The sequence below is a fragment of the Bos taurus genome, chromosome 13, assembly GCF_002263795.3.
Source record: "Bos taurus isolate L1 Dominette 01449 registration number 42190680 breed Hereford chromosome 13, ARS-UCD2.0, whole genome shotgun sequence".
Taxonomy (NCBI): domain Eukaryota; kingdom Metazoa; phylum Chordata; class Mammalia; order Artiodactyla; family Bovidae; genus Bos; species Bos taurus.
Genome location: NC_037340.1, coordinates 24285664 through 24308804, shown reverse-complemented (window position 1 = coordinate 24308804; position 23141 = coordinate 24285664). Strand labels below are relative to the sequence as shown.

Below are 23141 nucleotides of genomic sequence, written 5' to 3'. Positions count from 1 at the left end.
TGGTAGAGACACTTGCCAGAGGGTGCCGGCCAGAGCTGGTCCGTGGGCATGACTTGTTGAGTGGCCATGGTGAACTTGGTGAAAGATACAGGCAGGCCAAGGTTCTTTATGTAGCTGGGAAATTCAAATAGTCATTCCTGAAGGTTCTGAGCCCTCAAAAGCCCTGCCTTTTCGGGGGAGTTGGTTGTATTTTTACATTAATCTTTACTATTGAATGTGGAAATGCTCAGAGTCACTCCAGAGAATCTCCTGAGTTCCTAGACTCCACTGTGTACCAACAACCTGCTTTCTTGATGATCAGAATTAATCACCTCAACCAGTACTGTGCCCCCTTTCTCTGTCTTTGGTTTAGTGGTGTAGGGAATTACACAGTGGCCAGGTGCCAGTTCAATTCATTCTTGTCTAATTCAGTAGAACCATGGTTGTGCTTCCCAGTAGAAGCAATCTCCCTTTGGGAACTAAGACCTCCAAGCCAGTAGGTCATAAAGTTTCTGGGAAAGGAAGCAATGATTTCAGGGGTGGGTTATTAGGTATAATAGTGAGAGGCACCTCTTGCATTTTTACTAAGCTTCTTGGACCTACGGCTGTGGGAAAGATGGTCCCATGTGCTGAGTGGAGGAGAAGAAGAATATCTCTGCTACCATTTCTGCATTCTTGGCTGAGCCCCCCTCCCCCCATAATAAAAGACAGATTAACTGGAGAAAAAAAAACAAAAGAAGTTTAATAACATCTATTCCTCCTGTATACAAGGGAGATACCCAGGAAAACAGAGTAACTCCTTGAAATGGTTCAAACCACTACCTTAAATAGAATCTCTACCTAAAGACAAAAACAGATGTTGGGAGCCAGTTATGGAAAGTTCCAGAAGAAGCACAGTAAACAGAGGGATGGTTGTGATGCAGATTTAAGCTCATGCCTGCTCCATTGACAAGAGTTTCTAGAGATTTACGCCTAAAATACTGACAGTTCTTACTGAGTGAAATTGGCAGAATCTGAGCTTGCTTGAAGGTTGCATATGACTTTTAAAAAATAGTTTACTTTGAAATAATTTCAAATATACAGAAAAGTTGTCAGAACAGAACTAAGAACTCCTCACCTAGATTCAGTTCCCAGCATTTTCCCATGTTTGTTTTCTCTCTTCTTCCTCCTCACCCCCTGCCTCTGTACACACACACACACACACACACACACACACACACACTCTAACACTCACCCAGACATTCATTATCATCAGTCTTTTTAGAACCTTCTGAGAGCGTGTTACAGACATGTTTCCCATTAAGTGTGAATTTCCTAAGCATTCAAGTGTGTTTTTCCTAAAATGGATACTTCTTCCTGCATGACCAGCACACACTCTCAAATCAGCAGATCCACACTGCACAGCCCTATCGCAGCCTCCTTTCAAGCTGGGCCAAGAGTACCAGCAATGACTTTTTTTTTCCTTTCTGGTCCAGGATCCTATCTAGCAGTGTGCGTTGTCTTTAGCTATCCGGTCGCCTCAGACGCGTCCAGCAGGAAGAGTTCCTCAGCCTCTCCCCACTGTTCATGTCCTTGACACTTTTTTTAAAAAGTACAGACCTTCTGTAGCATGACCAACGCTACCTGGGTCCGTCTTCTGTTTCCTTGTAACCAGACTCAGGCCATGCGTTCTTGGCAGGAATGCCACAGAAATGAAGCTGCGTATTCTCAGGGCATCAGTTGAGCCAGTGCGTGTCATTCAGTCTATTCCCTCATTGGTGCTTTAACCTTGACCTTGCTGGGTTGGTGTCTCCCAGATCTGCCATAAATCCACCATGCTTCCCTTTGTAATAAATTACTATTTTGTGTGTAGGGAGTGTGAGCGTGTATAGTAAGTTGCTTCAGTTGTGTCAGACTCTTAGCGACCCTGTGGACTGTAGCCCACCACACTCCTCTGTCCATGGCATTCTCCAGGCAAGAGTACTGGAGTGGGCTGCCGTGCCCTCTTCCAGGGGATCATCCGGACCCAGAGATCAAACCCATGTCTCTTACATCTCCAACATTGGCAGGCAGGCTCTTTACCATTAGCACCACCTGTAGGGCCTAAGTATTACAAAATTTCCTCTTCCTCCTCTGCCTCCAACTTTATTGAGATATAACTGATGCAGAACACTGTAAGTTTGAGGTGTACAATGTGAAGGTTTGGCACATTTTTATATTGTAAATAACGATCACAATAAGGTTAGTTGACACATTCACCATCTCTCATAGTTACATTTGTGTGTATGAAAACATTTCAAATTGACTCTCTTAGCAACTTTCAAGTGTACAATACAGTATTATTAACTGTAATCGTCATGTTGTACATTATATCCCAGTACTTATTCATCTTATAACTGAAAGTTTTTACCCTTTGACTAGTATCCCATTTCCTTTACCCTCAGCCTGTGGCAACGGTCTCTGTACTCTCTGTTTCTATGAGTTTGACTTTTTTAGATTCCACATATGAGTGCAATCAAACAGTTGTCTTTCTCAGTCTGCCTTATTTCACTTATGTAATGGCCTCAAGGTTCATCTGTGTTATTGAAAATAACAGGAACTCATTTTCTTTTTTCATGACTTTTCATTGTACACACATATGCACACACTACATTTTCTATTTTTTGATGTTTATTTTTTATTTGTCTGTCTATTTGGTTGCACCAGGACTTAGCTGAGGCTCGAGGGATCTTCGATCTTCACTGAGGCCTGAGGGATCTATAGTTGAGGCATATGAGATCTTTCAGTTGTGGCATGTGGGATCTAGTTCCCTGGCCAGGGACTGGACCCTGGCCCCCTGCATTGGGAGCATGGAGTCTTGTCCACTGGACTACCAGGGAAGTCCACTACGTTTTCCTTATTCATTCATCTGTCAGTGGACCCCTGGCTATTGTGAATAACATCGCATGAACATGAGCGTGCAGGTAGCTCCTTGGGATAGTGATTTTGCTTCCTCTGGATATATACTCAGAAGTGAGACTGCTGAATTATATAGTAGTGTTGTTCAATTTGTCAACAAAATTTCCTTTTCCTAATCAAACTTCCACTGACGAGCTGTAGCCTTTTAGCTAAGCTTAACCCCAGCTGCTATTGATAACTCCCACCCTAATCCATCACCTCTGTAGTGGCTGCCCACTGGTGATTCTCTATTTTCACCATTCTCTTCTGTGTTTACTAGAGCGTCTCATTCTCATTTGGACTGCTAGATTCCTGTTTTATTCAATAGGCTGTAATCTGATACTTTCATAATTTATTTTGATGCTCAAATTGTCCCAGATATGACCAGTGGGAATCTCTTCAGTCTAGTTTCTGTCTCTATCATTTTTTTTTTTCACTCTTTCCCAACTTTTTGGAAAAACAAGATGTTCCAGGCTCGTTTTATGTTTTTGTTCTCCCAGCTTTGAAACCAGCCATTTTCCCAAGAAGCCCTGGTTCCTTTTAATGCAGAATGCTATTTAAAAAATCAACATCTGTGTTTTTGGTGTGTTCATTGCTACTGGGTGTCATCGCTTCTAGGTTCTCACGCTGAACAGAACTAGAAACAAATGTCCATAAGTATGTACACACATACGTATGCACATATTTGTACCTATCACTATCTATGTACATAATTATAAAACCATGCCTTCATACCCAAACTTCCAGTTCCATTACATTGTCTCAGGGTATATCCTATTCTACTTCTTTTTTTATGTTTGTAAATTTCATTTCTGGGACTGGAGAACTTGACTTCTGTCATCTTCAGTACATTTACATATTTGTTCAATTTATCCAGTCTCCCAACATGTTGCTTTGTTTTGTTTTTGGTCACACCACTAGGCATGCAGGATATTAGTTTCCCAACCAGAGACGGAGGCTACTTCCCTTGCATTGGAAGCCCGGGGTTTTAACCACTGGACCGCCAGGGAAGTGCCTGTGTCCATCTTTTTAAAAGTGCATCATCTATGCACTGGCTTTGCCCTCTGGCTGACCCCCTTGTGGTCATCAGACAACTGTGCCAGTTCCTGGCCTCATTTCTACATGTGGCAGTGTCCAGAGTCACAGAGGGACCTATCCCCAGGTGCTCCTGTGTAAAAAGCTTAACATGCCCCTGACAGGCCTTTTGTCCTATCACACTCCTCAGAACCGAGTCCCACTCCCACTCCTAAAAAACCTGCCCAGAAGATTGGGATCACTGCAGTGGGCTGAGACCACACAAGTGTTGCCCTTGATACTGGGAATTTTCTCACCCTTCCCTGAGTTCTGTAGGAGATAAGTCTGAGGCTCTGCCAGCCGTAAAAAGAGGGAGATTGCCATGGGGTACCCCTCATCACGATCTGCTCCACCTGGTCAGCAGAGAAGGGAGGGTAGATACATGGATACTCTCTCTATAGAGGCTGCATTGAAAAGCCTGGGAATGTTCCTTAGGCTTTCATGGCTCTCTTTTTTTAGCTGACATTTTAGAAACCAATGCTTGTGGTAAGTTTGGTCAAACTGACAAACAAAGGACATCCAGAAACTTGGCCTTCTTGTTACGGTTTGAGATGTCCATCATTAAAAGTCTGTAGGAGGATTTTACAAAATACTTCTTCCCACTTTGATTTTTTCGGGGGGAACTGAGTTTAAAGCCAAATACAATAGAGTGGTGTGATTATCTTGAGAAGTAGTTCTCAATTTTTTTTTTTTTTTGGTTTCGGGATCCCTTTACAGTCTTAAAAATTATTGAGGCCCTCAAAGATCTTTAGTTTATGTTTTATTTATTCATAGTTACCATATTAGAAATTTTAAAGGAGAAACATTTAAAATAATGATAAACCTATTCTGTATAAGTAATATATTTTAAAGAAAATTGGACTCTTTTCAAGACAGAATCTGTAATGAGAATAGTATCATTTACATTTTTGCAAATCTTTTCAATGCCTGGCTTAATGGAAAATAGCTGAATTCTCCTCTCTGCTTCTGCATTCATCTGTCATCCAGGCACATAACCTATAGCCTCTGGAACTCCACTGAACACTTGTGAGAGAATGATAGGAGAAAAGATAAATTCAATCTTAATAATATTATGAAAATAATTTTGACCTGTGGATTACCTGAGTGTTCTGGAAACTCCAGGAGTTCTCAGACCACATTTTCAGAACCTCTACCTAAAAGGAATTTTGCTTGTTATGCCCACACATGATTTACAATGACCTCAAGCAGCAGCATACATAAAACAGTGGATGAGATTTTAAAAGGAGGCTCATAAATTGGTCATGACTCAGAAAATGGAAGTCAGATCAGTGTAGCAATGTGAAATAGTTCAGAGAATCTGATAATCCAACAGAGACCTAGGGAAAACCCAAAATCATGAGCAGATAATTAAGTGGTTTTCTCATTTCACCAATCCTTTGAATCTTTAAAATATGATTTGCACAAAATATGTGTAAATATATATCACTGCTGCTGCTGCTAAGTCGCTTCAGTCGTGTCCGACTCTGTGCGACCCCAGAGACGGCAGCCCACCAGGCTCCCCCGTCCCTGGGATTCTCCAGGCAAGAACACTGGAGTGGGTTGCTATTTTCTTCCCCAATGCATGAAAGTGAAAAGTGAAAGTGAAGTTGCTCAGTCGTGTCTGACTCTTAGTGACCCCGTGGACTGTAGCCTACCAGGCTCCTCCGCCCTTGGGATTTTCCAGGCAAGAGTACTGGAGTGGGTCGCCATTGCCTTCTCCAAATATATATCACTAAATATATCTTTAAGGTAATATCTATTATGTAAAGCACATTTAATCTCCCCCCCTCTTTTATTTTTCAGATTTACCATTTCAGATGATTTGAAGGTTGGCTTTTTCAGCACAGACCATGCCACTCAAACAGATTCCAGTGAGATTCTGCCATTGAAAGAGTTGAGCTTAGCTACACAAAATCTAGTGCAGGTAAATCTGAATTTATTTAGAAACTCCTGAGATAATTTGTATTATTTGCCTTCATGTTTCTTTCCTTGACAAAAGTGAAATGATTAACATTTTTAAAATATTAGCATCTTCTATAAACTGAGGTGGATAACAGTTGTGTGTGTGTTTTTTTTTTAATTATTAGTATAAACAACTACTTCAGGGCATGGCTACCCACTCCAGTGTTCTTGTCTGAAGAATCCCATGGACAGAGGAGCTTAGCAGGCTACAGTCCATCAGGTCACAAAGAGTCGGAGACAACTGAAGTGACTGAGCATACAGCATACACACTGCTTCTATTTGGGGCTTCCCAGGTGGCCCTAGTGGTAAAGAACCTGCCTGCCTACGCAGGAGACATAAGATATGTGTGGTCGATCCCTGGGTTGAGAAGATCCCCTGGAGGAGGAAATGGTAACCCACTCCAGTACTTTTCCCTGGAGAATCCCATGGACAAAGGAGCCTGGCGGGCTACAGTCCATAGGGGTGCAAAGAGTCAGACACAACTGAAGCAACTTAACACACACACACTACTTCTATTTGCATCCTATTTATTTCATATATGTTAACTTTTTTTTTCTCCCTGCACTGCATGGCTTGCAGGATCTTAGTTCCCCGACCAGAGAGAAACTAAGCCTGGGTTCTGACAGTAGAAGCTAGAGTCCTAACCACAGGGCCACCAGGGAAGTCCTTATGTTAACTTGTTTAGTGAAATGTTTTCATACTCTCTCTGTAATTCTTTTGCCATCTGTGAACATTTTCTGTTTAGGATACTTGAAAAGTTTTATAAAATGTTTTTGGCATATAGAAAGATGTCGAGAATAATACAATGAATAACTATGTCACCCATTGTCAGGGAGGAAGAAATTTTCCTCTATCCCTCTCAATTCTTCTGGCTAAGCTAAAAATTGAGTTGACCTGAGACAGATTAACAGAAAATCCAACAAAAACTTAAATACCATATACATGGGGGAGACCGAGGAAAATTGAGTAAGTTGTCTAAATAGCCAAAGGTCTCACCTTCAGGTAAAGACAGAAGAGGGCGTTGAGGGTAATGGTATGGGACTTCAAGGAGAGGAAGGCAATTCACATGAAGATGGGAAAGCAAATGTCTGTCAACTCATGTTCGCCGGGCCTGCAGAGACAGTGGGACACAGAAACTTTAGCTCACTTTGCTGGGTTCCCATCTGTCTACACACTGGTTGTTTGTCGGTTTCCAAGTTGTGTCCAGCTGTTCTTGACCCCATGGACTGCAGCACGCCAGGCTTCCCTGTCCTTCACTGTCTCCCAGAGTTTGCCCAAGTTCATGTCCACTGAATCAGTGATGCCACCCAACCATCTCATCCTCTGTCTGCATACCTAGTTCATGTTATAATACAGGTATCTATGATGCTAACTCCCTTCCTGAAGCAGGTCCTCCATCTTTTAGGAAGTTAAGGGAAAGTTTATGGGTTCTTCCTGACTCTTTGGGTCCTTAAAAATAGTCAGCCTAAATAAATACTCTTGCCAAAGAAACAGTTTGTGATGGCAAGTTTTGCTCCCCTATACCACCATACACCGTTGTCAAATCTTGATGCATATGTCCATGCTAAGTCGCTTCAGTCACGTCTCACTCTGTGCGATCCCCTGTGTGAACAACTCTGTAGCTTGCCAGACTCCTCTGTTTATGGGTTTCTCCAGACAAGAATACAAGAGTGGGTTGCCATGCCCTCCTCCAAGGCAACTTCCTGACCCAGGGATCAAACCCTCATTTCTTAATGTCTCCTGCATTGGCAGGCCAGTTCTTTACCAATAATGCCACCTGGGAAGCCCCAAATCTCAATATTCTATCATATTTCCTTTGGGACTTAAAAAAAGCTTTTTTTAATTTTTAAAAATTTTATTGAAGTGGTATTTCTGTGGTGGTCCACTTGCTGGGACTCCAAGCTCCCAATGCCGAAGGTCCAAGTTCAATCCCTGATCAGGGAACTAGATCCCACGTGCCGCAACTAAAGACCCAGTGCAGCCAAATAAGTTTTTTAAAAAATAAAATAAGTAAAAAAAATAAAATTTTATTGAAGTGTAGTTGATTTACAGTGTTGTGTTTCTTTCTTTTATACAGCAAAGCCTTGGTGCTTTTTTTGATTGTAAAGTAACAGAATGTTTCATAGACATCAGATATTAAGACTTATTATTAAAAGTCCTAGCCAACAAAACAGTGACATAGGGTGGTATACTACTGTAAATAGTATTTCACTTCTGTTTTCTCACTTAGTAACATAACTTGGAAATCAGTTATATACATTGGTGCATAAAGAGCTTCTTCATCGATTTTACAAGTACATCATACCACAAACTGGCATCATTTATTTAGCTATCCCCTCCTGATGGACATTTTGGTCATTTCAGATCTCTTATCAAGATGAATAATTCTGTACATACTCACATGCCAGTAAATCTAGGGTGTAAATTCTTAAAAGTGAAACGTCTGAGTCAGAGGATGCATGCATTAGTCATTTTGGAGGATGTTGCCAAATTGCCCTGCATAAAAATTATACCAATTACACTCCCACTTCGGAGGGTGTCTCTTTTCCCACACACTTCCCAATGTATTGTCATTTTTTTTTTTTTTTACTGTGTTCTGTGGCATGGGGGTTCTTATTTCCCAGACCAGGGATAGAACCAGTGGCTCCTGCCGTGGGAGTGAGTGAGAAGTCTTAACCACTGGACTGCCAGGGAAGTCCCAAGGGATAACTTATTCTCCCTGGTGGCTCAGATGGTAAAGAATCTGCCTACAATGTAGGAGACCTGGGTCTTTCGATCCCTGGGTCGGGAAGATTCCCCTGGAGGAGGGAATGGCAACCCACTCCAGTATTCTTGCCTGGAGAATTCCATGGACAGAGGAGCCTGGCAGGTTACAGTCCATAGGGTTGCAAAGAGTCAGATGTGACTGAGCAACTAATACTACTATGGGAGGAAACTGCTGGAAGCCTCCTTTCCCTTCCTCCATCAGCATCTGTTAGTTCTGCAGATTAACTGGAGTTCCCCAATGTACACGACTCTGGAGATGTAATCTTAGATTCAGGACAGGCCCCTGACCAGGTGCCCAAGTTACCTGCCCAGAACCAGGCCAGGTGTTGGAATCTTTACACAGAGTGCCCTTAAGCTCTATAATGACCGATGTTTTTTCCACTTTTAGATTACTAAATCCCTACAGGTGGATTTTGGGTTCCTCAAGCAATTGATGCAACTGAAGTTTGAAGACCGTCTTAAAGAGGAATCTTACAGACTCTTCACTACTCTACATGACAGGATCATGGCCGCTGAAAAACATTACCAACAGGTAGAAGTTCTCTCATTTCCTCTGTTTTAAAAGTAATTAATTTTGTGGATTAATTTTGTGTTTAGTTGTGTAGGCACTACAGTTTTTAGCTTGGCAACTTATGAGGGTAATTTAATTTACATATGTTATCTCTAATGATACTTACAGGGCTTCCCTAGTGGCTCAGATGGTTGAGAATCTGCCTGCAATGTGGGAGACCTGGGTTTAATCCCTGGGTTGGGAAGATCCCCTGGAGAGGGAAATGGCAACTCACTCCAGTATTCTTGCCTGGAGAATCCCCATGGACAGAGGAGCCTGGCGGGCTACAACCTGGTCACAAAGAGTCGGACATGACTGAGTGACTAAGCATAGCACGTGATAGTTACATAAAGCTGTGTGGCACCTACAACTTTACCACGTGCAGGAACGTTTATATGTAGTCTGTGTACAAACTCATTTAAGCCTCACAACTAACCTGATGAAGTACATACAATTATTATACAGATGAGATCTGTATTATACAGATACAGCTGAGGAAACCAAGGCACAGAAAGGTTAATTCACCTGCTCAGTGTCACTGGTTAAGAAACCACTGGGGTTTAGGTTCTAGGTCAGACAGTTTCATGCTTGAGTTCCAGCCTTTAACTGAAATTTTATATGAACTTATTTGTGCTTTAATGGCTCTGTAGAAGCCAAAGACATGAAAACTCTGCTATTCTGAGGAATTCCCCAAAATCTTTGATCATGTTAGCATATTTATCTGTGATTAAAAATGGACATTAGTGTTGCTTTTCTGCTGTGAAACAAAATACCCACGTGTTGTTGGCCTCACAATTTTTTTTTAAGTATTTTTTTAATATGGACCATTTTTAAAAGTCTCTATTGAATTTGTTGCAATATTGCTTTTGTTTCTTGACGGGGAGGGGGTTGGCCCCAAGGCATATGGGATCTTAGCTCTCTGACCAGGGATCAGACCCACACCCCTTATATTTAAGGTGAAGTCTTAACCACTGGACCACTGGGGAAGTCTCCAGAGTAACTTTTAATGCATTTCCTCTTTAAGTCTCCCAACAATCCTCAAGTGGAAATCCTGTTATCCCTACCTTACAGATAAGGAAACTTGCTTAAAATTTAAGCTTGCTTAAAGTCAGGCAGGTTAAGTCCTTGCTTAAAATCAGAAAGATGGTAAGTTGCACAGTGACATTGAAATCCAGTTCTGTCTGATTCTGAAGCCCACTGATTGTTTACACTCCATGTTGGAAGCAAAATTGGTAACAGAATCAAGAGTATATTTTATGCATAACAGATAGGATTAAATAATTTGATTAATCAGAAAATCTATTTCTGCTTTATTGACTATGCCAAAGCCTTTGACTGTGTGGATCACAATAAACTGTGGAAAATTCTGAAAGAGATGGGAATACCAGACCACCTGACCTGCCTCTTGAGAAACCTATATGCAGGTCAGGAAGCAACAGTTAGAACTGGACATGGAACAACAGACTGGTTCCAGATAGGAAAAGGAGTACGTCAAGGCTGTATACTGTCACCCTGTTTATTTAACTTATATGCAGAGCACATCATGAGAAACGCTGGGCTGGAAGAAGCACAAGCTGGAATCAAGATTGCCGGAAGAAATATCAATAACCTCAGATGTGGAGATGACACCACCCTCATGGCAGAAAGTGAAGAGGAACTAAAAAGCCTCTTGATGAAAGTGAAAGTGGAGAGTGAAAAAGTTGGCTTGAAGCTCAACATTCAGAAAACGAAGATCATGACATCTGGTCCCATCGCTTCATGGGAAATAGATGAGGAAACAGTGGAAACAGTGTCAGACTTTATTTTCTTAGGCTCCAAAATCACTGCAGATGGTGACTGCAGCCATGAAATTAAAAGACGCTTACTCCTTGGAAGAAAACTTATGACCAACCTAGATAACATATTCAAAAGCAGAGACATTACTGCCAACAAAGGTCCATCTAGTCAAGGCTATGGTTTTTCCAGTGGTCATGTATGGATGTGAGAGTTGGACTGTGAAGAAAGCTGAGCACCAAAGAATTGGTGCTTTTGAAGTGTGGTGTTGGAGAAGACTCTTGAGAGTCCCTTGGACTGCAAGGAGATCCAACCAGTCCCTCCTAAAGGAGACCAGTCCTTGGTGTTCATTGGAAGGACTGATGCTGAGGCTGAAACTCTAATACTTTGGCCACCTCACGCAAAGAGTTGACTCATTGGAAAAAGACCCTGATGCTGGGAGGGATTAGGGGCAGGAGGAGAAGGGGACGACAAAGGATGAGATGGCTGGATGGCATCACCGACTTGATGCACATGAGTTTGAATGAACTCCGGGAGTTGGTGATGGACAGGTAGGCTTGGTGTGCTGTGATTCATGGGGTTGCAAAGAGTCGGACATGACTGAGCAACTGAACTGAACTGAACTGAACTGAATCAGAAAATGACTCTAGTTTGAGGATTAGTGGCCCTAGATTTCTTTTCATGAGCATGGTTCATCGAAAAAGGACCAGGACCAAAAGAGGATATGGATTCCAAATATACTTCACTATTTTATTTAATTATTTTCTAATTAAATTTTTATTGGAGTATAGTTGCTTAACAATGCTGTGTTAGTTTCTGCTGTGCAGCAAATTGAGTCAGTTATGTGTGTATACAGACACACACACACACACACATATATATCCCCTTTTTCAGATTTCCTTCCCATTTAGGTCAACACAAAACTTTAAGTAGAGCTGCCTGTGCTATACAGTAGGTTCTCATTAGTGATCTGTTTTATACAGAGTAGTGTATATATGTGGAGAAGGAAATGGCAACCCACTCCAGTGTTCTTGCCTGGAGAATCCCAGGGACGGGGGAGCCTGGTGGGCTGCCGTCTCTGGGGTCACACAGAGTCGGACTCGACTGAAGTGACTTAGCAGTGTATATATGTCGGCTTCTCAGGTGGCTCAGTAGTAAAGAATCTGCCTGCCAATTCAGGCGATGCAGGAAGATGTGGGTTGCATGCCTGGGTCAGAAAGATCCCCCTGGAGTAGGAAATGGTAACCTACTCCAGTCTTCTTGCCTGGAGAATCCCATGGACAGAGGAGCCTGGCAGGCTACAGTCCATGGGGTCACAAAGGAGTCAGAAAGGACTTAGCAACTAAACAACTACAACAACTAAGACACTAAAAATCTGTGATATGAAGATGAGAGAACATGGTCACATTCACTGTGTTTCTTTTATCCATACACACTCTCTATTGCTTTGGTTAAGTGTAAGTGAAAATGAAATGTGTTGTTTTAGGTGGAAGCCTAAGGGAGATGATTATATAGTGAAATTTCAAGAGAACGTGATGATTTGAATGGTGGATACTTAGTCCCCCCCACCCTCCTCCCCTTGTAGGTCTGATAATTATATTTGGGAATACATCATGGTACTCTTTGTATTTATTTTTCATTTGCAGAATGGAGAGAGCTTACGAAAATGCTACAATCAGCAGCTGGCCGATGCCATAGGTACTATCAAAGGGATGTACCAGGTGAGTTTTGAGGGCTGTCAGGGGCGAGAGCAACTTGGTATCCTGGGAGTGCCCGGTATGGGGCTCATCATGGATTGCCAGTCAGCATTTTTTAGCTTTCAAGATCTGAGTCCTTGATCTTCAGGTCACCAAAAAGGGATCAGGTCCTTGACTGTCCATGCTCACTTTAAATTGACCACTTGATGGTGACAGAACACTCCAGAGACTGGAAACTTCCAGTGGAGTATCTAGCACACCTGGGAAAGTGATCCAGTTTGCTTGGTGAGCATGCAGTTCGGCAGAAGGAGGTAAGGGAGTCTCAAGAGAAAGTTCATCAGGTCTGTAGTAAATGCCAGGGAACAGTCTCGGATCCTCAGTGGAATAACTTCTCTAATGATGGGGACACTTCTATCTGTCAGAAACTGAGCATCCCTCTCCTACATGATGGGGAAATTCATCATTTCCCATTATTATGTTTTCATCTTAGTGAGGACCTTGAGATTCTTTTAGTCTTTATAACTATCATCTTGTCTTTCATTGCCGTATATTTCCATAAAGAAACATTGTTATTTATGTATTTGGCTGCATCGGGTCTTATTGCAACATGCAGGATCTTTTGTTGTGGCACACAGATTCTCTAGTCTGGGACTTCAAAGGGGAGGAAGTGGGAACTTCCCAGGTGACACAGTAGATAGGAATCTGCCTGCCAGTGCAGGGAACACAGGTTCCCTGGATTGGGAAGATCCCACACGCCATGGAGCAAGTAAGCCCCTGAGCCACAGCTGCTGAAGCCCACGTGCTCTGTAGCCGCACACTGCAGCTGCTAAGCCTGCGTGCTGATGTACTGAAGCCTGAGTGCCCTGGAGCCTGTGCTCTGCAGCAAAATAAGTCACTACAATAAGAAACCTGAGTGTTGCAACCAAGAGTAGTCCCGCTTGCCGCAACTAGAGAAAGCCCGAGAACAGCACTGAAGACCCAGTGCAAGCAAAAATAAATAATTTTTTATAAAGGGGGTTGGAGAGGAAGGAAATGAAGATGGAAAAGCAAATGTTTGGTAAACAAATGTTTGCTGGGCCTGCCGAGACAATGAGACACAGAGAGGACCCTGATCTCTAGGCCCTGCCAAGTTTCCCCCACCACACCTTGTCTATATTTTTTTACAAAATATGGAAACAGGCCCTTTATCTAAATTCCTTAGGCAGCGAAGGGGAAAGTAACAAGAGAAACTTTCCGAGTTTTCTGTTTCTTAAAAATAATTAGCCCAATTAATCCTCATGTCAAAGGGACACATTTTGGGGATGGCAAATTTTGGTCTGCTACAATTTTCTCCTACCATTTCTTCATTTATTCATTCATCTCTGCCAACTGCACTGTTGGAGCACTTAATAAAATGTTAAATAAAAGGGATGACAGCAAGCATCCTTCTTTTCTATTTTTACATCCTTATTTTCTATCTGATCTTACAGGGAATGAATATAGCATTTCAACATTACACACAACACTTGCTATAGGAACTTTCAGGCTATGTATTTTACTATATGACTTGAAAAAAATCACAAATGCATTTTAATTTTGTAAAATGTGGGGTTTTATGAATCTATTGAAGGGCCATATTTTTTTTTAATCTCTTAATCTCTTGGTGTGGTAAAATTAATTACTTAATTTTTATTTGAATGTTAAGTCAACCTTTCTTTCTTTGTATAAGCCCAACTTGATCATAATGTCCTTTTGTTTGTCTCTCAAATTTGTTTCTGAACTTAGTGTGTTCATATTTTGCTTACGATATTTTAAATCTGTGTTCATCAGTGTGGTGAGCTATACTTTTCTTTTTTTATGCTGTTCTTATTGGGTTTGGGTATCAGGATTATGGTAGCTTCACAAAATGAATTGCAGGATATTATCTGCATCCTTGGCAGCATCTGTGTAAAATTAGAACTATTTCTTCCTTAAATATTTTAAACTGCCAGGAAAGCCACCTGGGCCTAGAGGCGTTGTTTGATGGATATATTGACATATTTTGAAGTCCCCATTCAATTTCCTTAACTGATTATGAGACAATTTGGGTTCTGTATTCTTTTTGAGTCAGATACAATGAAGTATTATTTGTTAGGGCATTTGTCTTTCCTTTAAACTTAAAACTTTGTTAGAATAAAGTCTTAATATGTATCTTACTGCTCTCAAATATTTTAATCCCACTAACCCTACTGCATGTTTTTATTAGTATCACCTTATTGTCTGTTTTCATTGAGTTTTTTTTTTTTTTTTTGGAGGGGGGAGGGCACTGCTCTGGTTTCCATTGTGGTGCTCAGGCTCTTCCCTTGTGACTTGCAGGGACTCTAGTTGCCCTGTGGCAGATGGAATCTTAGTTCGCCAGCCAAGCACTGAACCCTGGTCTGCTGCGCTGGAAGGCGGATTCTTTACCACTGGATCGCCAGGGAAGTTCCTTGATTAAGTTTTAAAATATCACTTACTGTGTTTTTTATGAAACAAAGTCCTGTGTTTGGCTTGTTTGGTTACTTTTTAATGGTTCTTGCTCTATACCTTAGCTCATCCTTCTATTTCTATGCATATATTTGAACGTATGTGATCGATATTCCACGTCTTCCATCTTTGAGGGTCTGATAAGTACTGGCTGTCGCTCATGATATGTCCTTTACTTTCGGGTTTCATGGTGTTTGATTGCAAACTTATATTTCTATGGAAACTCTTTTAGGCCTGGAATAGAGGTGAGTCTCTACAGAGAAGATTTCTGTTTGCTTCTGTGAGACTCCTGTGTCTGTGACCACCTTAACCTAATTTTCAACTTGAGGCATTATTTTTAGACCACCCAGATGTACGAATGTGGGCCACCTCAACTTAACAAACTCAGAAGAGATTTTCTTCCCTCCTCCATACTTTGAGCCAAGTTTCCAGATAGGAGGCGATTTCACTTTCCCTCGGGTGGGAGGCGGTAGAGGGTCCAAGGTGGTTGCTCCTAAGTCGTTCTCACCCTGAAGTGATCGCCCTTTGGCGTCTCAGCCTTCATGAGGTGGTCTCCTGTTGTTGGGAATCCCCATTTGGAGGGGGCCTTTGGGATGCCTTTTCTCTGTGTCCTCTAAAGACATGTAAACCAAAGTTTAAATTTTTACCTGGTTTAGCAATGCCCTGGAGTCCAGGCCACCTTCAGTGTTCCACACACTTCTCTGGATGCCTGCATTCACTTAATTTTGGCCTAACTATTCCTTACTTTGTCAGCTCATAGAAGCATTTTACCTATCGTATCCAGATTTGTTGTTGTTTACAAAGTAAAAGTCAGAATAACATGCTTTTTTAAACATAATTTTTTTTAAGTTTTTTTTTTTCTTTTTAATTTTAGTTATTTATTTTTGGCTGTGCTGCGTCTTCCTTATACACTTGGGCTTTCTCTAGTTGCAGGGGACTGCTTTCTACTTTCAGTATGCGGGCTTCTCATTGTGATGGCTTCTCCTGGTCCAGAGCACGGGCTCTCGGGTGCTCAGGGTCGGTGGTTGGGGTCTGTAAGCTTAGTAGTTTTGGCACACGGGCTTAGTTGCCCCTCTACATGTGGAATCTTCCCAGACGAGAAATGGAATCCACGTCCCCTACATTGGCAGGTGGATTCCTATTCACAGCACCAGCAGTGAAGTCCTGATGTTTTTTGAAACTTGCTTTTATTTTTTTTAAGATATTTACTTGTTTATATTTATTAAAGTATAGCTGCTATACAGTGTTGTGTTACGGTCTGGTATACAGAAAAGTGATTCAGTTATATATACATGTATATATGCGTGCATGCTCAGTCACTAAGTCGTGTAGGACTCTTTGTGACCCCATGGACTATAGCCCACCAGGGTCCTCTGTCCATGGGAATTCCCAGGAAAGAATACTGGAGTGGGTTGCCATTTCCTTCTCCAGGACCGTGCTTTTATAAGTCTTTGTGTCTTTAACAATTTCTGGGTCACTAATAAACTTTTAGTTCCAGAAAAACATCTATTTCTGCTTTATTGACTATGCCAAAGCCTTTGACTGTGTGGATCACAATAAACTGGAAAATTCTGAAAGAGATGGGAATACCAGACCACCTGACCTGCCTCTTGAGAAACCTATATGCAGGTCAGGAAGCAACAGTTAGAACTGGACATGGAACAACAAACTGGTTCCAGATAGGAAAAGGAGTACGTCAAGGCTGTATACTGTCACCCTGCTTATTTAACTTATATGCAGAGCACATCATGAGAAATGCTGGGCTGGAAGAAGCACAAGCTGGAACCAAGATTGCCAGGAGAAATATCAATAACCTCAGATATGCAGATGACACCACCCTTATGGCAGAAAGTGAAGAGGAACTAAAAAGCCTCTTGATGAAAGTGAAAGTGGAGAGTGAAAAAGTTGGCTTAAAGCTCAACATTCAGAAAACGAAGATCATGGCATCCAGTCCCATCACTTCATGGGAAATAGATGGGGAAACAGTGTCAGACTTTATTCTTCTGGGCTCCAAAATCACTACAGATGGTGACTGCAGCCATGAAATTAAAAGACGCTTACTCCTTGGAAGAAAACTTATGACCAACCTAGATAGCGTATTCAAAAGCAGAGACATTACTTTGCCAACAAAGGTCCATTTAGTTAAGGCTATGGTTTTTCCAGTGGTCATGTATGGGTGTGAGAGTTGGACTCTGAAGAAAGCTGAGTGCCAAAGAATTGATGCTTTTGAACTGTGGTGTTGGAGAAGACTCTTGAGAGTCCCTTGGACTGCAAGGAGATCCAACCAGTCCATTCTGAAGGAGATCAGCCCTGGGATTTCTTTGGAAGGAATGATGCTAAAGCTGAAACTGCAGTACTTTGGCCACCTCATGCAAAGAGTTGACTCATTGGAAAAGACTCTGATGCTGGGAGGGATTGGGGGCAGGAGGAGAAGGGGACGACAGAGGATGAGATGGCTGGATGGCATCACTGACTCAATGGACGTGAGTCTGAGTGAACTCTGGGAGTTGGTGATGGACAGGGAGGCCTGGTGTGCTGCGATTCATGGGATCGCAAAGAGTCGGACACAGCTGAGGGACTGAACTGAACTGAATAAATTTTTAGTGTGCATCAAATGCTCAAAAAGTATATGGCAGAATAAGTGACTATTACTCTTTTCTATATTCCTTTTGTACGTCTAGGAATAGAAAGCCCTGAAAGGATTAGATGCTTTATATGCATCAGTGTTTCATAAACATGTGCTGGTTAAATATGCTTAGTCAACAGTGTATTAATTGTGGTTCGTTGGTTTATCTAATTAAAGAATTATTTTAAAGATATGAAAGTGATTCTTTGAATCTTTGCTTTGGCTTGTTGGCATCACTTTGATCCATGACCTCAGACAGCTTTCCAAATCCTGGCCACCCAGTTTGTTAAGGCTTAGTCATAAGAAAGAAGAGTTGGAAAAACAGCCTGGATACACACACTTGTGGTTAAGAGGGAACTTTTGTTAATGTGAATGACTCTCTGCTGCCCTCTGGAGACCAGTTCAGGATACAGGTCCAAGTGCTTTTTCAGCTGTGGAACAAGGTTTTAAATCTATTTAATGACCCTCCTGCTGGTGTGCACAACTCGAAGCCCTGGGCCAGCGGCTGGAGGGTGTGGTCCCCGAGGATGGAGGCGGGTGGGGGCGTCCCTCCAGCTCTGGAAGCCGAGCTAGCCCCAGGGGACTGGAGAAGCCTCCCGTCCTTAGGGACAAGAATTAAAAAAAAAAAAAAAAAATCTATTTAACTAGTAAAACAAGTTCTTGTGTGCTATTATAGTACCTTATTTTCAGATAAAAGAAAATGTTTTGTTAAAACTTGCACCTTATTTAGCTTCTTTTGGTCCTGGAAATGTATCAGCTCTGATTCGGATAGGAAAACACATTACTTTAGGTCCCTCAGACACTGAGGGATTTAGAAGCAAATAAAACCCTTTAGAGAGACTGGAGGAATAAAAGCTTGGGAGACTGCCACTAGCTTTCAAATAAATAAGCAATTTTTCCAACATCATTTATTGAATATCTCTGCCTTTTCTCTTGGTTTTTGATGTTTTCCTCATGTAAACTGATAAACTGAGGCATATTACATTTTTAAGAGTTTGGGCAAAAATAAATAAGTTATGGGGTTGTATACAAAGGGCTAAGGGATGAAGTCACTACTTTCTTATTGGGTATTTTTTCTTCTGGAGGAAAATTCGGGCTAGATAGAGAGCCTTAGGGAACTGAGTGTTGAGGGGACTTTGGAGAAGGACACAGAGGAGCGGAGGGAGCCCTGCATACCTACACATGTCGTTCTGCACAGACCTGATCTCTTTGACTCTGACATGGTGGGGCTGCAGTCCTTTGTCTTAGGTGGCGCTGGTGATGGAGCTGAACTGTGAGTGGCAATGCTTGGGGACACGTCCTCCTTTTCCCAGGGCACATAATTAATGACAGTGAAAGCAGCTATCACTCAGTGACTTATTTACTATGGCCCAGGCACTATGCAAAGTGCTTCATGTGCTTTTATATTTCTGCAGAAAGACAAAAAAGACTCGTTAGGCTCAAATGGATTGCAGGAAAATGTAAATTTTAATACCTAAGTTTTTATCCCAGTGCCTTCCTTTTTGGTGTGACTGTGATCAGCGTTCAGAAGGAAAGGTGGATGAACTAACCCTCCTCTTCCACGTGTCCTCACTCGAATATCTGGATAAGACCCTACTATCTCGTGTCTTCTCCCCTCTGGCTAAGCTGCCATCTCCTGGAATGAAAATCATTATAAGTTGACTTCAAATATTCTCCCATGATATCTTCCTTATCAAATAATCACATCTGTTTTGGTAACTTTGGAGAGATCGTTGCAAACAACTCTTAGTTCACTTTTCAGGACTACAACGCTCCTATGGATAGCAAGTAGCAGTGCTTATTTCAGGGACAGCATTTCAGGTTTGTCTTCTTCCATACTTCCTGAAATATGGATGAAGGTTCAAGGAAGAATTACCCAAATCCATTTCAAGGCTATTATGTTAAACATGAGTCTGTTAAAATGGTGAAATAGTAAAATTATAATTAAAAGTCTCTGAAGAGAGATAGTATGTATTCTTACAATAGAAGCCTTGCTGTGTTGTCATTGTCTTCCACTTTTGGAGGATGGCAGAGGTATAGAAGATCCCGTTCTAATGAGAGCACTAACTTTAGATTCCAAATTTTGATGCAGCAAATACTATCCAGGTGTTAAATAATTTTTATTTCAGATTATTTTTTAAAAATTCATAATGCAATAAGATACCAATATTTTGGTGTTTGGAGGGGATGAAATTTTCCAGACTTTGATTTATGAAACCAAGATGGGCTTCTGCCAAGGGCAGGGCACATCCTCTTGGATCGCCAGTAATGCAATGGCCTGAGTGAGGCTTTTGTTGAAAAGACAGTGAGAGAGAAAACTGCTTAGATGAAATGACAAGAAAATAAAGACTATAAAGAAAAGAGTTGCAAAATAGGTCATCCCATACTCACTATGACACAAGCTGTACAAAGCATCTTCCCCCTTAACTCTCCCCTTTCTCCTGAGTGATCACCCCCTTGCGTCCCTGAGTGTGAGCAGCAGGATGTGGGCACCCTTGTGATTAGGGTGTCCTTCTACCTCCAGATGCTGGGAGAGCACCTTTCTTATGCGAGGTTGATTTTCTGCTTTCAGGGAGACAGAAAGGAGGGTCAGAGTGTCCCTCTTGCATTGAACATTTCTTAAGTAACTTTAATTCAAAATAATCAATATGCCATGGAGGCACATTTTAGGGCAGGTTGCACTGGGCCCCCAGCAAAGGATGATGAAATTTTGACAAGCATAGGGAAAATGGGGAAAAGATAGGGACGTGGCCCACTTGACATCATAGAGGCAATTAAGGTTCAGGGCACAGCCAGGGAACCGCTAGTCCTTTGGTATAAGAGGGCTGAGGAAGTGGTGAGAGCTGATATAGGAAAGGGAACCCATGGAATTTTTTTTTAAGTCTTTATTGAATTTGTGACACAATATTGCTTTTGTTTTGTGTTTTGGTTTTTTGGCCGTGAGGCATGTGGGATCTCAGCTCCCCGACCAGGGATCAAACCCACAGACCCTGCATTGGAAGGCAAAGTTTTAGCCACTGGACATCCAGGGAAGTCCATGGAACTTATATTTTATCTCGAAGACATCAAATAATCATCATAGAATTCTAAGCAGCTTTTTTTTGTGAATTAATTTTTACTGGAGTATAGATGATTTAGAGTGTTGTTTTACTTTCTGCTGTGCAGCAAAGTGAATCTGTTATATTATACATATACATGTATCCACTCCTTCTTGGATTCTTTCCTCATACAGGCCATTGCAGAGTACTGAGTAGAGTTCCCTGTGCTATACAGTAGATTCTTACTAGTTATCTATTTTATATATCTATGTATTTTATGTGTGTGTATATGTCAACCCCAATCTCCTTGTTTATTCCTCCTCTCTGCTCCACAAGCAGCTTTCATGACCTGCTTTAGATTTGCAAACCTGAGAGACAACTGTTTCTGGAGTATTTATGGGACTTGATAAATAATACTTGTCTTCCCCGCTCAGGTTCTGGACCTGGTGAAATAAAGTCAGGGAGCCAGCAGACGGAGGTCATCTGCTTCACTAATAAAACAGACTACGTGGTACCAAAACCCAGAATCTGGCAGATTAACTCCCCTCACAGGCAGAATTGGGCTGGGGCAGTCTCTGTCTGCCAGGGCAGAGCATCGGCTCCCCAAAGAGAAAGGCAGGGGGCAGGAGACTGCCAAGATGTGACCATGTTCCTTCTGCTCAGGTTTTAATCGGATAAATGGAGGCGTCACTCCACGTGGAAGGAAACATCATTCCTTGGGTTTTTTTTCTTCTCTTAACACATTGAACTTAACCACTTAGCCTGTGATCAACTAGGCGTGTGTCTGAGCCTTGGGGGATGGGGGGAGGAAAGCCCTGCTCCCACCTTCATGATGCAGACCCCTCAGTACCATCCCCCACTCCTCTGGTCATCCTGAGACCACTGGTGCCCTGGAAGACTCAGCATTGGGTTAGAAGAGTGCCTCATTTACATTAAACTCCAAGGTCACTTTGCTCCCCATACTGAGAATTTACCTCCTGGTCTGTTTCTCACCCCAGATTATATCCAACTGTGTTGACCAATATTATCTGTCAAGAGGTTGTGCCTATGAGGTCAAATAACATCATAAAATTATTCTAATAATAAAACAACCAACAGTTATGTCCCAGATTTGAATATGAACTCCTTACTTTTAACTGCCAAAGGAAAAATATTAAATTTTCTTGTAAGACCAAAAGAATGAAAGTCCAAAATAGAATTTTCTTGCCATTGTGAATTAAAATACCAAAGACACACCCCTGCATCCTTCCCCTTCGCTGTTCCCTGCATCAGAGCCAAGTTCTCAGGGTGCATTGCAGTCATGAAGGGAGGATGGAGCGGATGTCAGCGCATCGAGCACCACAGGCTTTCTTACTGCCAGAGGAAGGGGCTGTACTATGGAAAGGAGACAAGCCATCATCAGTGCTGTGGTGTTGGGCTGGAGAGGAAGGTATTGGTGTGAATGAATGTTGTTTAGATGTAGATACTGTATTAGGAGAAATTAATTAAGAGAAATTATATTAAGAGATAGAGAACCAATAGGGTGTATGAAGAGAAAGAGATGGAGATTTAAGAAATTGACTCCTGTGGTTGTAGAGGCTGGCAAATCTGAAATCTGAAAAGTAGACTGACAGGCTGGAGAAGAACTGATGTTACAGTTCGAGTCTGAAGACACTCTGAGAATTCTGTCTTCCCTGGGAATCTCATCTTTCTCCCAGGGTCTTCAACTGATTGGATGAGGCCCACCCACCATATGGAGAGTAATCTGCTTTACTCAAAGTCTAATAATGTAAATATTAATCTCATATGAAAAATACCCTCACAGCAATATCTAAGCTGATGTTTGACTAAATCTGTGAATACTAGAAAAGGGACCCAGGCTCAGCCCCTCTCCTCCCTTTTGGGCTGCAAGTCTAAGGGAGGCCAGAGCTGGGAAAGTTCAGATTTGATGTGTAAGAGTAGGCTGGATAGGGATTTGGGACTTTGAGGGTGTTTTTTGGGCTTGCCCTTCTTTCCTTTCTTCATTACTTTCTTTCTTTTATTCAACATGGTTATTACTATCTAAGAGTTTTAAAAAAAAAGCCATGGCACTTTCCTGAGAGTTCTTCTAAGAGGTTGAAACATGAGGCAGGATATCAGATTTGAAGGGGTGGTGAAAAAAAAAACAACTGCTTTCTGCTTACCTCCTCTTAAGCCCAGCTCATTCAGTACTCATAAAACATCAGAAACATTCCTGGAGATGAAGAGAAATGAATTCAGTGTGTTTGGGCCTTACAATTACTTTATGAAATGTCCA

The 23141-nt window shown here is 41.8% G+C and overlaps 1 protein-coding gene across 1 annotated transcript in view; it reads left to right on the top strand.

Moving 5' to 3' along the window:
• C13H10orf67 (chromosome 13 C10orf67 homolog) overlaps positions 1 to 23141 on the top strand; it is a 101441-nt gene that overhangs the window by 8488 nt on the left and 69812 nt on the right. The window contains exons 2-4 of the mRNA XM_059892868.1: positions 5773 to 5893; positions 9087 to 9230; positions 12668 to 12742. Coding sequence (XP_059748851.1) covers positions 5773 to 5893; positions 9087 to 9230; positions 12668 to 12742 — 340 coding nt within the window. The remainder of the gene's footprint in view (positions 1 to 5772; positions 5894 to 9086; positions 9231 to 12667; positions 12743 to 23141) is intronic.